At 47.7% G+C, this 16,815-nt stretch overlaps 1 protein-coding gene across 7 annotated transcripts in view; it reads left to right on the top strand.

Moving 5' to 3' along the window:
- Positions 1-16,510, top strand: part of PARVA (parvin alpha) — a 162,214-nt gene extending 145,704 nt beyond the window's left edge. For 5 of the 7 annotated variants that reach the window (XM_015114831.3, XM_077963319.1, XM_077963320.1 and 2 more), the window contains 4 exons: positions 249-317; positions 3,840-3,941; positions 4,679-4,751; positions 13,966-16,510. In XM_015114831.3, coding sequence (XP_014970317.2) covers positions 249-317; positions 3,840-3,941; positions 4,679-4,751; positions 13,966-14,042 — 321 coding nt within the window. In that variant the 3' untranslated portion in view covers positions 14,043-16,510. Of the gene's footprint in view, positions 1-248; positions 318-3,839; positions 3,969-4,617; positions 4,752-13,965 lie in introns of all 7 variants that reach the window. The other 2 variants (XM_077963316.1, XM_077963318.1) reach the window with 2 other exon arrangements.
- Positions 16,511-16,815: the final 305 nt, after the last annotated feature.

Here is a 16,815-nt window from a genome sequence, read left to right as displayed (position 1 = left end):
CTTGTTCCTTACACACCCTGAGTTGTATGGGACTGCAAGACCTAGAGCCTGTGGCCCTCCCTGTGCACTCAAGGGCCTTTGCAGAGAGACCTTCTGGGCCCGGGGCTCTTGGCTGGGCCTGATCCCGTGCTTTCACCCTCACCCTCGCCCTCGCCCTCACCCTCACCCTCATGGGAGTCATGGGGCAGCCGCGGGCTCCTGTACTAGTGCAAATCCCCAGCTCTGGGCCTGCTTTGCTTCTCTTTTAGACACTCATCACTTTCGTGAACAAGCACCTGAATAAACTGAACCTGGAGGTCACAGAACTGGAAACCCAGGTGGGTGACAGACCCTAGCACAGGTGGAGGCAGGGCCCTGCCCTACAGCCCCTGTTCCAAGTGGTCCACCACACATGGCCAGGAGGGCTTTCCCAGCTGAGGGGAATGAGGGCATGGGGATCTGTCCTACTCTGAGGGGTGGACTGAATCTCTGCGGATTTTTTTCCAAATTTTTATGGTGAAAAGTTACAAGAATGAATACTCATATACCCTTCACCTGGATGCACCGATTATTAGTATCTGGCCACACCTTTCTCTGCACCCCTAAATGCTTGAGCATACGTCTCTCAAGAACAAGCACATTCTCTTAGATAGCCACAATACGGTTATCAAAGACAGGCCATTTTAACATAATACATTAATCTATTTAGATTGAATCTTATGAAATTGCTGACATTCGACTTTTTTTTGTTTTTTGTTTTGTTTTGTTTTGTTTTTTGAGATAGAGTTTTACTCTTGTTGCCTAGGCTAGAGTGCAGTGGCAAGATCTTGGCTCACTGCAACCTCTGCCTCCCAGGTTCAAGCGATTCTCCTGCCTCAGCCTCCCAAGTAGCTGGGATTACAGGCATGTGCCACCATGCCCGGCTAATTTTTTGTATTCAGTAGAGACGAGATTTCACCGTGTTGGTCAGGCTGGTCTTGAACTCCTGACCTCAGGTGATCCACCCACCTTGGCCTCCCCAAGTGCCGGGATTATCGGCATGAGCCATCACGCCCAGCCGACTGTTTTTAACCTACTAAAATGGCAACGTCATGTGGTTGGAAAAAACACTTCAGATTTTGCCGCTTGTCCAGTTTGCTCACATGCTGCATTTACTTGTCATGTCTCTTTAGTGTCTTTTTAACATAGAACAACTCCTTGGCCTTTCTTGGCGTGGCATTGACACTTTTTGAAGCGTTCAGGCCAGCTGGTTTATAGACTGTCTTTTCCCTGCGTATTAGATTCAGGTCATCATTTTCATCAACAGCACTCCCCATGTAAGGCTTTGTTCTTCCTGCGTCATCCCAGGAGGAGGCACTCTGTCCATTAGCCCCACTGCTAGTGATAACTTGGATTATTTGGTTAGGGTGGTATTCACCGGATTTCCCTATTATAAAGTTATTTTTCCCCTCTTTATACTTAACTAATCTTTATTGGGGAGATACTTTAAGCGAGATGAATCCTGTTTCCCCACCTCCTTTCATTCTTGGTGAGCTTCTGCCTTGTGCTTCTCTTTCAATCGTCTGGGTACCTCCTTTTATTTTAAAGGCAAATGCCAGTCTGTCGCTGAGCTCCACCTGAGTGTGTCTAGACTGTGTGAAATGAGCTTCATGTACTCTTGTAGGAAGTAAGGAACCTTCTGGAAAAGTGACGCTTCCTTTAGTGAGCTAGAATGGGCCCTGGAATGATTAGCTCGTTTTTCAAGGGCAGGGAGTGCTATGACAGAGGTCACTGCCAAGCACTTTGGGTTTCTGCAGTTTTATCTGCTATTCCTACCAAGTTAGTGGAACCAGCCATAGGAGGTGAGGAGCAGTCTAAGCCTGGCATTCAGAGCTGTGAATGACCCCAACCCTAACCCAAGGTCACCCCTGACCTCACAGATTGGATTCTTTTACTCCTAACTCCTCCTCACCACAGCTCGAATAAAGCTCAGCTCCCACCAGAAGAGCCTTGATTTTGACAGACTCTGGGGTCTGCTCTCCCGTGTCCACCTAGGGTGAGTCATGCTCAGGCCATTCCCACCTGAGTTGTAGGCCTGATGGATGGAAGCTAGGAGGAGCTACCCTTTTGTTTTTGAGACAGGATCTTACTCCCATCGTGCAGGCTAAAGTGCAGTGGCACGATCACAGCTTACTGCATCCTCAGCTCCCAGGCTCAGGTGATCCTCCCACCCCAGTCTCCTGAGCAGCTGGGACTACAGGCATGCACCACCATACCCAGTTAATTTTTTTGTATTTTTAGTAGAGACAGGGTTCCGCCATGTTGCCCAGGCCAGTCTTGAACTCCTGAGCTCAAGCGATCCGCCCGCCTCAGCCTCCCAAAGTGCTGCGATTACAGGCATGAGCCACCACACTTGGCCAGGAGCTGCCTTTAAGGCAAGCCCAAGCTCAGGGTCTTATGCCCTTAATGAAGGCTGAGCCACAGGCCGGCCAGCTGGCTACCTGGAAAGCTCTCTGAGCAGACTCTGGGCTCCTAAGGTGATTCCAAGAAATTTGGCCTCTGTGAACCCTAGTAGCTATTTACACTCATAAACATTTGGTGGCCCAGCCTCCTTTGAAAGGGTTCTAGAATGTCGGATGTGCATCTGACCTCTATGTCTTTGCTAGGCCATCCCCCACACCTGGAACCACTGCTTCTCCAAAGGTCCATCATCCCTGGCCTCCATGGCCTCCACAAGCCTGTCTTGAGTGCTCAGCCTATGCTCACCTCACCCAGCCCTGAGCAGAAGACCAGCAGCCTCCACACTTAGCCGAGGGACTCTCCTGTCCCTGGGGCCTGGTTTCCCAACCATTCTGGCCTCTTCTGCCTAGGAAGGGACCGGGCTGCAAGCCTCTTGCCAGGGCCCTCAGCACATAGTTCTGCTTTTGCCAGGAAGAGCCAGTAAGTCATGTCCTGACTGCTTTGTTGTTTTCCCAGACAGTAATAGCAATATTTAATATTTATTCAATGCTACATGCCCAGCAGTTTACAGGCCCTCTCTGCATATTAACTGGCTTAGTCCTCACGATAACTCTGTGACGTAGATACTATACTATTACCATCCCTGTTTCACAGATAAGACATATGAGTACAGAGAAGTGACATAACTTGCCCAAGGCACACAGCTAGTAGGTGAGAGAGCTGGAATTTGCACCGGGGAGACCTGGCCCCAGAGCCCACATTCATAACAGCTGCACTCTGCTGCTGTAATACTGAAGAGAGATGGGAGAAAGAAGAATGCCCAGGCCTGTGTGACACTAGTCCTTTCTCTGTTCAGAAAGCACAGATCACCCCAGGAGCCTCATACCATTCACCTTGGACATCGCCTCTCCCTCCTCCCTCTGCCCCACTCTAGCCAATCCTGCTCATCCTCAGCTCTCCACTCAGGCACCGTCCTCTCCGGAAGCCTCCTCTGATGCCTTCAGTGCTTATGGGCGACCTTTCAACCTCACTCAGGCCAGCGAGCTTCCTTCCATCAGAGCAGCTGTGCCTTGTCCCCACACCAGTTTCCCTATTAGACTGTGCACTCCTCCAGGGCAGGAGCCACACTGACTCCCCACGCTCTGGTCCCCATGCCTAGACCAGGAGTTGGTACACAGCCTCTGTTCAGTCAATGCTGCGTCAGCTGAGATCAGGGCCTGGGCTTGTGGCTCCTGTGCTGGGCCAGCCAGACGTGGGGCAGAGCAGACCTCCTTGTCTCGGGCCACTGCCCCTACCCCCCAGCTAGCAGCCTGCCTGGGGTGGTAGGCTTCAGGTGGCAAAGCACAGACATTGATGGGCCTCCTGGATGGGGACTGGCTGGGAGGCGTAGGGGCCAGTGCATCACCTTGCTCTTCCTCCAGTTTGCAGATGGGGTATACCTGGTGCTGCTCATGGGGCTCCTGGAGGGCTACTTTGTGCCCCTGCACAGCTTCTTCCTGACCCCGGACAGCTTTGAACAGAAGGTAAGGAGAAGGGACATCAGGGAGGCTGCCTAACCCACATCCCCCGACTCATCTGCCCACACCCACGCTGGGGCTATCCACAAAAAAGGCAGAAGCCTCCCCTCTGCCCAAGGTCTTCAGTGCCTGGAGGTGGGGCCCATTATAAGAGCTGAGCTAGGAAGGAGCTACCTGCAGACCGCTGGGCATCCCTGACTGCCTTTCCCTTCCCCTGAAGTCTGGCCCTGGTCCCCTGCCCTGTGTTCCTGTCAAGTGTCCCAGCCCAGCCTCCTGTCTCCCCAGAGGTGACAAGGAAAGTGACTGTGAAGCTGGTCAGACCTGAGGCCCATGCTTAGCCTGGTTCTGATGGCCTCTCGTAGGCTGCCACATCCTGCTCGCTACACAAAGGCATTTGGTCCACAGCAGAAAGCCTGCTCTGCCTGTTGAACATGTCCTGCCATCTGATTCTTCCAAACGTGTGCACTGACACCCCCAGTTTGAAGTCCTGGCAGTTTACACAGGAACACAGTAGGATATGAAGGGAGTTTTGTGCTTCTCCAGGAGTGCTTCTCCAACAGCAAGCTAGGATCAGCTAGCTCACGCTCCAGGTGGCCTGCCCATTTTGGTAGCCATATTTCTTCTTGAAATTAGTTCAGCCTCTGCCCCTCTGGCTACAGTGCTGGGCTCCTTCACTTCCCAGGGCCAGGTCCCGGGGCTCCTGGGTGTGCAATGGTACATGCTGTCTGCATCTCTCTTGCCAGGTCTTGAATGTCTCCTTTGCCTTTGAGCTCATGCAAGACGGAGGGTTGGAAAAGCCAAAACCGCGACCAGAAGGTACTTTGCTCTTTCCTGGGTTTGTGACAACAGAGACCCTCTCCCTGCACACGGGTACTCAGATTTTGTAGCAGAGGGAAGCATTTTCTGAAGTCTTCATTGCTGGGGAAGGTGGGACTCGGTGCAGCTGCTCAGTCCCAGAGACCCTTTGTGAGCTGCCAGCTGCACAGCCAGGGGAAGAAAAGAATCTAAAATCCCACACATGCCTTGCATGGGATTGCAGGGATCAGGGCCCGAGCAGAAGAGCTGCTGCAGGAACTGTCCTGTGCCCAATGCCCAGGTTTTTCTGTCCCTGCACAGGGTGCTGACCTGCCAAAGATCTGTGTCCCTGCAAGTCGGGGTGAAGGTGCAGTGCAGACAGTTCTGGGCTGAGCAGAACTACTTCTATCTGACAGATGTGGAGCTCTGCCTGCTCAGACTCTGCCTGAGGACAGGGCATCATTTGTGGGGTTTGGGTTGTAAATATAAGACTGGGGGGAAATGCAGAAGAAACAAGTGCTCCTGCAGCCCTTGCATACTCATGCTAGGAGTGCACACGTGCATTCGTGAGCAGAGGAGGCACACTTCTCTTAGTAGTCTTCTTGGTACAGATGTTCTTTCTGCCCCTTACTGACTGAAGTATTCCATTTCACCAGAGCTGGCGAGTCACCACTATGTTGCAGATGATCTGCATATGTCCCCCGGGAACATAGAGAATGCCATTTGTGGCAAAAGGTTGCTTGCACTTTTCTGGTAGTTTACAGGCAAGTGGATGAGTAGGGATGGTGGGCTTTCATGCCCCCTTGCTGCCTCTGCTCTGAACTCCTCTATCCAAACCCCCACCTAGTGGGGGCCATGCCCTGGTCTAGTGGGCTTGAGACCCTGTAGATCATGATATAACAAGAGGGGTAAGACCTTCCTGAACCTCAAGGCATGTGCAGCCAACCAGGGAAGAGACAAGTTGCAGCCAGTTAGCAAAATGAAATGACAGTCCTGGGAACTGTTACGAAAGAGGTACAAGGAAGAGGCTGTGAGGACTGAGGAGGTGATACCACTTCTGTCTTGGGGGAGGAACACTTTGATGGAGATGGTGACAGTGGGGCTAAACCATAAGGACCAGGTAGGGCTTTGGTGTATGGAGACTGGGAGAGAAGTATGTGCATGCCAGACAGAATGACGGCATGAGCAAAAGTCCCCCCTGGGGAAGAATGAGGACCCTGTCTCATGACTCCTTCCAGACTTGTTATCTATTGACTCTGGCCAACAAAGGTCAACTCCTGTTCTCATTTATTACCACCTTGTCCTAAGCCCCTGGTCAACTGAGAACTGGGGGAGGACCTCTGGCAAGGCTGGTGTCCCCCTGGGGCTCTCTCTTTGGCAAGGCCACTCCAGCCTTCCTAATAGCATTAGGAATGGACTCTTCTTGTTCTGTGGGCAGATGATGAGCACCCTGCTTCTGGGAGGACAGACACAGTGGGAACGTTCCGGCTATCATTTTGCTTCCATTTTCTTGAACTGCTTAATATGAAACTTCCTGGTTACAGATTGGAAGTACTTCTGATATTTTAGAATTGGGACATTTCTTTCCCTTGGGACAGATAATTTTCCCAATATAAATCAATCTATAGGAATATTTTGGAATATAGGTGATATTTTTATGCAATTATTAAGTTGCTGAATATGAAACTAACTGACCGATGTGGATGGAAAAACACATGTTTTATTTGTTATGACACAGGGCATTATGCCCATGCTGCAAATTTCCAGTACGTAAAGGGGAATGGAAATAGCATTTTATGAAATTGTACTTTGTGAGAAGTGAATCCCAGCATTCCCTCTGCCTTTTATGCTTCTACCTGGAAAGTGAGATTTGGAAGTAAACGATGCAGACATTTCAAAGGGTGCCCATGTGGGTAATTCTTTGAGGGCATTTCAAAATCAAACTGGTTGTGATGGAGGCATTTTTCATGGCAAAATGTTTTTAAGGTCAGGAAAATGCATTCTCCGCTGTGCTGTTTAACACTTAAAGCTCTGTTGTGCCTTGAAATCCCCTAGAAACTGGGTTGGTATCTGAGATGACTTGCTGCCCGGGCTTCATGACCGTTTAGTACCTCAGTTAGTGTAAGCCAAGGGTTAGCATCAAGTTCATAACCAGTGGAGCACTTGAAATAATGGCCAGGCGTGGAAGCTCACACCTGTAATCTTAACACTTTGGGAGGCCAAGGTGGGCAGACGGCTTGAGCTCAGGAATTTGAGACCAGCCTGGGCAACATAGTGAGACCCCATCTGTACAAAAAATACAAAAAAATTAGCCAGGTGTGGTGGTTAATTTTCCATCTCAGGAGGCTGAGGTGGAAGGGATCGCTTGAGCCTAGGAGGCGGAAGTTGCAGTGAGCCGAGATAGCACCACTGCACTCCAGCCTGGGCAACAAAGTGAGACCCTGTCTCAAAGGAAAGAAAAAGAAATATTGTCATGCAGCTGGCAGCTTTTTATTTAGGGCATTGTGCCACATGTCTTCAAATGCACATGTCCACCCTGTTATCACCCTTCAAGTAGACTCACCGTCAATTATGGTTAAGACTCCAGAATAACAGGCAAGCAGGGACTCAGAAGACATCTAGTACCAGGCAGGGTTGAAGTCTGTAGGACCGAATATCTAAAATGTAAGGAGTCTCATACCTGGGACCAGATGGCAAGCAATGCTGAAAAAACAAGCAGGTGATGGCAGCTGAGTTCCAGGTGATCACTTCATTCGGGGAAGACTTGGTCAGTGGCTGATAATATGGAAAATGTTCAACTCCCCCATTCCCCTAGGAGATAGTGTACAGAAGCCAACATTTAAAACTCTCATCATACCAAGTGTTAGCAAGGATGTGGAGCAACAGAAACTGCTGGTGTTCTAAATTGCTAGAACCATTTTATTTTTATTCAGTCCTTATTTAGCTGAAAGTAGAAAACAGTTTGTTCTCATCTAATATAGTTGAAGATGTGTAATGCACTATAAAATAATGTGGTAGACACCCCCTGCCAAAATAATGTGGTCCCCAGCCCTGGACGTCCAGGCCCTAATCCTCAGTACCTGTTCATGTGTTATCTTACATGGCAAAAGGGACTTTGCAGATGTTATTAAATTTAGGGGCTTGAGATGATGACATTATCTAGGTGGTCCCAATGTCATCACAGGGGTCCTTATTATAAGTGGAAGAGGGAGGCAGAAGTGTGAGGGTGATGTAGCATAAGAAAGGCTCACCCAACCATTGCTGGCTTTGGAGATGGAAGAGGGCTATAAGCCAGAGAATGCAAGCAACCCCAGAGGGTTAGAACACCAGTAACTGCCTTATGGCCACCTAACTTATTCCATCCCCCACTTGGAAAGAACAAGTGTAAGGATCTCCATTAGAGCCTCCAGAAAAAAATGCAGCTGTGCTGACACTGTGATTTTATCTCAGTGAGACGGATTTGGGGCTTTTGATTTCTACAATTCAGAGATAATAAATTTGTGTTGTTTTTAGGCCACCAAATGTGTGCTAATTTACTACAGCAGTAATAGGAAGTTGGCACACTCCTTGACCTAGCAATCCACTCACAGGCATGCATGTCCATACACCAGGAGACAAGCCCAAGAACACCTGTGATAGCATGGGCTGGAGTGTACATCCCAGTAGACTAGCTACATAAATTGGAACATATTCATATCACGGATTATAATACAACCATGACAATAAAAAGACTGAACCGAGAAGTCAGGGGAGGAACTTCTAGTTACTGTAGCATGAAGAGATCAGTGACTATTCTCTGCTAAAGAGCAAGTGTGAAACTGGACAAAATGATCAAAAACAATGATTTTGAAGCACCGAAAATCTACCAGAGGTAGACAACAAATCAAGAAGCTTTCTTCTTTTTTTTTTTTTTGAGATGGAGTTTTGCTCTCCAGGCTGGAGTGCAATCGCACAGTCTTGGCTCACTGGAATTCCCCTCCCAAGTTCAAGAGATTCTCCTACCTCAGCCTCCCAAGTAGCTGGGATTACAGGCTGCCACCATCACACCCAGCTAATTTTTGTATTTTTATTAGAGATGGGGTTTCGCCATGTTGGCCAGGCTGGTCTTGAACTCCTGACCTCAGGTGATCCACCTGCCTCGGCCTCCCAAAGTGCTGGGATTACAGACGTGAGCCACCCTGCCCGGCCAAGAAGCTTTATTCTTGAATAATTATAGAATTATAGTTAGATAATTATAGCTATACCTCAGTAAAACTGTTAAAAAACAGACAGCTCATGCAACAGCATAGATGAATCCTGTGAAATATAAAAAGAGGCAGCTTTCGAATCTACCGTTCAAGGGCACATATGTTGATGCTAGGACTGGTAAGAAAAGCAAGAAAGTAATCGTAAGCATCAGCATAGTGGTTATATTTGGGGAATGAAAGAGGGAATGTAGAAGGGGACGGGATCCTCCTAGGGTACTGACAATGTTCTATTTTTGACATGGACAGGAGTTCATTTTCAAATATTTAAAACAGTACATATATGTTGCATGGGTTTTTTCCTGGATGTATGTCATATTTTAAAAAAATTTTAATGACTTAAAAGCTTTTAAAAATAAATAAAGCAAATGGCAAACTACCACTAGATAGGACAGTAGAAGCACCAAAAGGAGCATCTGTACAGCATGGATCCTGCCCCAGTGGGGAGTAGAGAGCAGGCAGAGATGTGAGGCAGGATGAGACAGAGGCGCCGGGAAATCGGCCGGGGGCTAGAGCATAAGTAACCACCTACTGGCCACCTGATTCCAGCCCCCACCAGCTGCCAGCCCTGAGCCAGCAAGGGCCTCCCACCTTGGTCAAGGGATTCAGAGACCCCGGGGGAAAGCTTCAGAGAAGGGCCTTCAACAGTGCCTTGGGATGAAGGAAACTGTGGTGTCACAAATGGCCACAGAGGGCCTTGTCTCTTTGTGCAAAATGTTTCTGCTGGGAAGAGAGTTCCTCTCCTTCCTTTGGCCTCTGCATCCTTTAGAGAATCATGAACTCATTTTGGATGGTCCTCTCCTGATGGAAAGAGTTACTAATACCTCTGGGTGGGAGGAGCAAACAGCAAGCCCTTTCCCCTTGGCCAGAAGCTGTTTTATCTCTACAGCCGCCTCTTCCTTGGCCCCAGGCTGCCAGACAGCCTCCGTTCTGGTGTATCTGACCAGGAGCCCCATAGTCCTGGCTGTCTGCCTCCAGAGAGGGGCCCTGGGCCAGCACACAGAGGCTCTCAGAACTGAACTGAGTTGCTAATCACACAATTTATGAGATCAGGGCTTTGAAGTGGCTCTGTTTATATGGCATGGAGTTACAATATATTCCCAGGAATCCACAGCCCTTCTCCTGGCTGAGATAGTCCAGTCTCCTGCTGGCTTGCTAGTCTGCCTGGGACTACCTGGGGGCCCAGGTCTTGGCTTTCTTGATAAGAACAGGTGATAAGCAGTGTCTCCGACTGCTGTCTCCCCTATTCACCCGGCCCATCTGTTGGCGTTAGTGGTGAAGGTGATGAAGAAGCAACTCACATTTCCAAGGAGCAGGGCTTAGTTCATGTGAATGGTGCAGGCATTGTGCAATGCACAGACCGCACGGCTGTACACAGCAGCTCTGCTAGTGGGCAAAGATGGGGAAACAGAAAGAAAACTACCATTTAGGGGACGCTTAATATATTCTGGGTGTTTTTCATAAAGGTATTGCCCAATTTTACCAGTGAGAAAACTGATTCAGAGAATTTAAGTGACTGCCAGGGTCACACAGCTGTGGTGGAGATGGACTTCAAACTTTTGTGAACGTAAAAATGTCACTTAGTAACCATTAAAATGGCCAGTTTAAAACATTCTGCCATATTGGACATTTTCTAGCAACCTCAGAACTCACCCATCTTTCAGAAGGGAAAACAAATACCCCTGCCGCCGTCGGTATCTGTCCTTCATCGGGCCCCCAAATTCCTCCTTTGTGACCCATGCTCAGGCCTCCACTTCTGATCTGCCCATGCTGTTAACACTTTACCCCCACCTGCTCTTGGCCTTGCTCTCTCCCAAGTCACCTCCTGGGCCTGTGTCCCCTGGGAACTCTTTTCAGTCCTTAACCTCCTCACCCTCTTGGGAGCATGTGGCCCTCTTGTCTGCCCTCTCTGGAATTTTTTTCCTTGGCTTCCAAGACTTCCAAGGTTTCCTGGGAAACCATTCATTCACGGATCTGTTAATATCCTTGGAGGGTCCGTGTTCTCTGTGTTCAAGGAACCTACAGTCCAGGGCAGAGGCAGATATTAATAAGCATACAAGTCACTGATTTATACCTGGAGTGAGTACTATGAAGGAAGCATGTGGGAGCTTTGAGAACATAAAACGGGACCCCTGTACCCAGGCCAGGGTCAGGAAGGCCTAGGAGCCTGTGCTTTGAGCTGAGGTCTGCAGGAGGACTCAGAGCCAGCTATTTGGGAAGAGTGATCTAGATATTGTAACAGCATGGCCCATGGGGAGGGTAGTGAAAGGAAGCCACAGTGACTGTGATACATAGTGAGGGAGGCAGTGTGGCACCAAATGAGAGTGGGAAGGTAGGCAGGTCAGGTCAGGTTACACCTTACAAAGCCATGATTTAGGATTTTGGACCTTCTAAGTGAAATAGTTGTATGGCCACACAAGCTGGGAGCTACACAGCTCCAAGGAGCTCTGTTTACCTTGTAGTCCATGACAGTGGTGACCTGGAAGTGTGAATGATGTGCCTTGGAGTTGTGCAGTGCACATCCTGCACAGCCATACCTGGTGGCCATACCTGGAGGCACAGCCATACCTGGAGACCTGGAGGTCTGGCTCCAGTAGGTAGAGTGGATTGGAGAGGGCAAAGGGAGCTCATTAGGAGCCTGTTGCAGTGGCTCCAGGCCCACTGTACCTTCCCCTTTACACCCACTCCCTTGGCAAGCTCACCTTTACCCCTCTCTGCCTTTCTAGCAGTTCCTCCCTGGAGTAACTTCCTAATATTTGACTTGAGTGGTATTTAAGAAACACTCAACACCAAGCAGTCGGGGAGGACAGGAATCAGCCTAGAGGGCACAGGATTCCATCTGGCAGAAGGTGATTCAGAGTGGGACTCCTGGCTCAGCATGAGCAAGGCAAGGTAGCAGGGCTCAGCCTCAGGCCAGGGCCCCAGGTGGAGGCTCAGATATGTGATGAACCACCATGGGAGCAGAAATGGCCGCTGTGAGCTCCAGGCCACGCAAGGGGTCTCTGGAAGCCCCTGGTCTATCAGTAGGAGACCTTGGGCCCAGCCAGGGTGGAGCAGGGTTGGTCTATAACCAGGATAAGGCCTGGAAGGAACAGGCAGGAGAGGCCCTGGGCTCTAGGCCTGGAGCTTGGGGCCTAAGCATGCCAGGCTGTGGCAGTCCCAGTTGCAAAAATCCCAAGGCTAAATACAGAGTGATAGAATGGACTTTAGAGACTGAGAATGGCGCAGGCAGGAGCAGGGACAGGGATAAAGAAACTAATACATGTTAGGTACAATGTGCAGTACTTGGGTGATGGGTGCACTGAAATCTCAGAATTCACTGCTATATAGTTCATTCATGTAACAGAAAACCACTGTACCCCAAAAACTATTGAAATAAAAAATAGAATCTTTTTTTTAAAGTCCCAAGGCTAAGACCTGGGAGCCCCTGGCTCCCCACTCTGCCTGCTCTTGAAGGATCCCTGTGGGTATTGACCAGAGCATTGCTAGAATCCTGACGCCTTCCCCCACACCTTCTTTCCCAATGACTTAGTGTAATTTCTCCCATCTTTGAATCCCAGAGCATATATTACCTTCTCTTAATCACCTACTTCATCTGACCTCCGATACAATTGGTTTTTAATCATTTTTATTGTGAAAAATATCACATATACAGAAAGGTGCATGAAACATAAATGTACAGGTTAGTGAACTTTTACCAAGTGAGCCACCACGCAGCCACCACCCACGTCGAAGAAAAGAGTCATGCTGGCTCCCAAGAGCTTCCTCCAACTTGCCCTGCATCCTTTTTGAACCTAACCTCTCCCTTCTCCCTAAAGGTAACCACTATTCTGAGTCCAATCATCAAGGTTTTGCTTTGTTTTTGCTTTTCTTTATCATTTTATTACCTAAGTATGCATTCCTCAATAGTAGACAGAGTTCCATTTTTTTGTTTTCTCTTCTCCCATTCTTCAAAAGTTGGCTCTCTAGGAGAGTGACAGCAAAGGGACAAGAGTAGAGAGGGAGTCTCCTTGGGGGAGGGAGGAAGGTAGAGGAGTCAGCAGAGGATTAGACGAACAGAGAAAGTGGTGACCAGTAAATGGATGGAGGGCGGAAGGGCTAAGCAAAATGTGTCAGTGAGTCATAGCTAGCCTGCCAACTGCCAGTTTCCAGCCTCTAGCCTACAAAATCATGCAAACTCCGTAACTTGGAATTCAAGGCCTTTCAGGATCCAGCCCCGCACACCCCAACCTCTCTAGCCATGCTAGCCTATTGGGAATTCTCCAGCATAGCTGGGTTTAGTAAGATACACTAAACTTTCCACTTGGAATTCTTTGCCCACTTCTGTACCTGGAAAGCTCCTATTGCAAAGGAAGGAAGGCAAAGAGGGAGGATAGGAAGATCGGGGGGGAGGAAAGAAAGAAGGAAGGAATAGAGGGAGGGAAGGAGGATGGGAGGATCAGAGGAAAGGAGGAAGGATGGGAAGATTAGAGGGAGGAAGTGAGCGAGAGAGGGAATGGTGGCATAGAAGCTGAGGGACCTCCAGCTGAAGTTTTAGCACCTCAAACCCTTCTGCCTTGCTCTGTTATTAATCTGAAGCTGTCTGTCCCCATGACGCCTATGTCCTGAGTACTCCTTGCAAGTCCCCCTTCTCTGCTAGGCACGCTTCTGTGAGGCAGCTTGAGTCCCAACTCACCCCCTTGTCCTCCACTATAGCCCCAGGCCTTCCCCTCCTTTCCACCACACATGGTTGCTTCTGTGGTAGAGGCTGGAGGCAGTGGGCAAAGAGCCCCTGGGACAGGTGGGGATTGTGGGGAGAGTCAGGCCTTATCTGGAGATGCTGTGCCCCGGCACCTCTACCCTAACTGCCCCCTGCCCTGAAGTCTTGCTACCCACTCTACCCATCCACCCCGAACATGCTGGGTACACAGGAGTGGTTGGGAGGGGCAGTGTATGCCAACTTTGGAACACGTGGCCCCACGGAAACAACGTGTTTTTTGTTTTCTTCACAGACATAGTCAACTGTGACCTGAAATCTACACTACGAGTGTTGTACAACCTCTTCACCAAGTACCGCAACGTGGAGTGAGGGGCTGCCCTGGGCCCCCCATTGCCCAGGAGCTCTTGCTGTTGGCGTACTGGACCCTCCTCCGAACTGTCTTACCCTGCTTATTCCTGTCTCTTGCACTGTGCTCTCCCACAAGTCCAGCTGCAACCCAGAGATAGTAGAAATTGAAATTAAGAAGGAAATGATCATAACTCAGTGGGCTGACCCGTCCCTCCCAGGCCCTGGGGACAACCTAGCAATGAAGGTTGGGAAGGTTGTTCCCATCCCGGTGCCAGGTCCACATTTCCCTCCATGATTTGGGAACCAGCTTAAGCAAAAGAGTCCCCAGAAGTGAAAATAAAGATCCTAGTTACCTTTCAAAGGGTGCTAACTATGTGTCAGGCACCACACTCAGTGCTCTGCTCTGATATACTCAAGGCCATTAATCTTCAGGACTCCCATGGAAGTAGGTGTTACAATCCCCTTTTACAGATGAGGAAACTAAGGCTCGGAGGTTAAATGACCTACCAGAAGTTGGCATTTTTTTCCTCTTTGAACATAACCTCTCCCTTCTCCCTAAAGGTAACCACTATTCTGAGCCCAGTCATCAAGGTTTTGCTTTTCTTTATAATTTTATTACCTAAGTATTCATTCCGGAATAGTAGACAGTACATGTTTATAACAAGCCAATTGCATATGTTCTTTACATATTCTAAAGTTGTGTATATGTGGGCACATATGAGCACGTGCATATGTACACCTGAGCCAAAAAGACGAGAACCCACCGATCTCACCACTGGGGCAAGCTAGGTCAGAGCTTAGTGATTCACACTGAAATTGGCAAATTGGATTTAACCCAATTAATAGTGTGTGTGTGGCAGGAGTCATGTTCCTCAAATCCTTTGTACAAATGAAAATTACTCTTAATTCCATCAGATTTATAATAACTCTGTACTTTGGTTTCAGGGTGACATTTGGGAAGGATTCTGTTTAGAATTAATGGAGTGGCACATTTTGCAGCCTTTTTGCTTGATTGCATGTAATGGAAATGCCCTATATTTTCCTGCAAAATAAGTACTAAATTCATTATCGTTAAGCAAATGTACAATATGCTCAGGCACTGCAGAGAGCTGGGCACGGGCCCATGTGAGCATCGCTTTGGAAGTAGGGCACTTCAACAGGGACCCTTGAACTTTAAAGAAAGGAACTTCTTTTTGCCTTCTAATTGATCATTTGGACTATTCTGGCTAAGTCTGTCCACATGTAATTACCGGCTAATTCAGGCGAGGAAAAATGTAAGTCATTTAGACCAAAGCCAAGCAGTTTCTTTGCGTGGGTTACTCAAGGGCTTGTGGTTACTTGTATCTCCTCTATGTGAACTTGACTTTGAAAGGCAGAGCTCTAGTGTGCCAGCCTGCTAGGTCCTGTAAGAATAGGGAAGGGGCAGAGGTGGGTGGGCAGTGACTAGGGGACGAGAAGCATGGGAAAATATTTGCACTCTAAACATATAGAGATAGAGGTGGGACTTGTGGTACTCAACACTTGTAGCCTTCAATTGACTGAGGCTTTGGGCTAAATCATCAATTTGCCGATATCCATCTCATTATGGAATGTTCCTAAATATGCCAGGTAGACACCAGCCCAAGTACCCTCCTCCAGCAGTCTGTGACTACCTTGTCACTACTTTAGGCCCACTCCACAAAGCGCATCTCTGGTTTGAGAAATTCATTTTGATCTGTATCTACACCACGCAAAGTCAGGCCTCCTATAGTGTCCAAAACATTCCTTTCAGCCTTGTTTCTTACTGTACTGTCTATCTGCAGTAATTCAGGACCCATAAAATTTAGATAACTACATGTCTTTGCTCTTAGAATTGTCACTCAGCATAATGAGCATTTAACATACAAAGGCAATGTACTGTTTTGTGTTGATCTATGTAAAAGAATACAATTCTTTTTTATGTAATTAGTGAAATTTTATTTTTTATTAGGAAACACTAAATAGTGTAATATTTCTTTTGCTTTTTAAAAAATTCCTGGTAGCAAATCAAGATAAATAATTGCTTAATTTTCTTGAGCAATACTGAAGCAGGATGAAATAAGAGGAATGCATTCATTTAAACATGCTTCGCTTTATGAATTTTGTCTCTTTTTTGGTCTTTTTTTCTTATATTCAAGTTACAAATGTACAAGTGTCCTTACTAAGAGTGCTCCTTTTGTATTTTACATATACACAGTATGAAAATACATTGGAACACTAGGAAAGTTTTTAAATAACAGTTCTAATTTATCAGAAAATTGTGTTTTGGGATTGAGTTCTTTGACTCAGCCCAGAATCCCACGTCCTGGGCCTGGTTTTCTAACGCGGTCATCTCATCTCGATATTTTACTTTAGAATCTGGAATCTCCTCCTTAATATATGACCATGACTTTGAAAGCCAAAAGAGGAATCAACAAGAAATAAAACAAACCTTCATCTTTAAATAAAAAGAAAAAAGAAAGAAACCAAAATGAGAATCAACACTTTATAGTATAGGCTCACTGGGTTTTTTTTTCTTTTCTCTTAATTTAAATTCAGTTATTTTTAATGGTTAATACATAAATGGTGCGAAATTTAAAAAGCGCAAATAGATACCTAGTGGGAAACCCAAGCCTCCCTCTCTCCTCCAGCACCCATTACCTCTCCCTGGAGGCAACTCTTTTGATTCATTTCTTACACACACTGCCAGAGATACTCTAGGCATGTAAAGCACAAACATACATATAAAATCTGCGGGCTTTTAAAAATATAAGTAAGATGTCATACATACTGTCAT

Source organism: Macaca mulatta, chromosome 14 (assembly GCF_049350105.2).
Source record: "Macaca mulatta isolate MMU2019108-1 chromosome 14, T2T-MMU8v2.0, whole genome shotgun sequence".
Taxonomy (NCBI): Eukaryota; Metazoa; Chordata; class Mammalia; order Primates; family Cercopithecidae; genus Macaca; species Macaca mulatta.
This window is presented reverse-complemented; position numbering and strand designations above follow the sequence as displayed.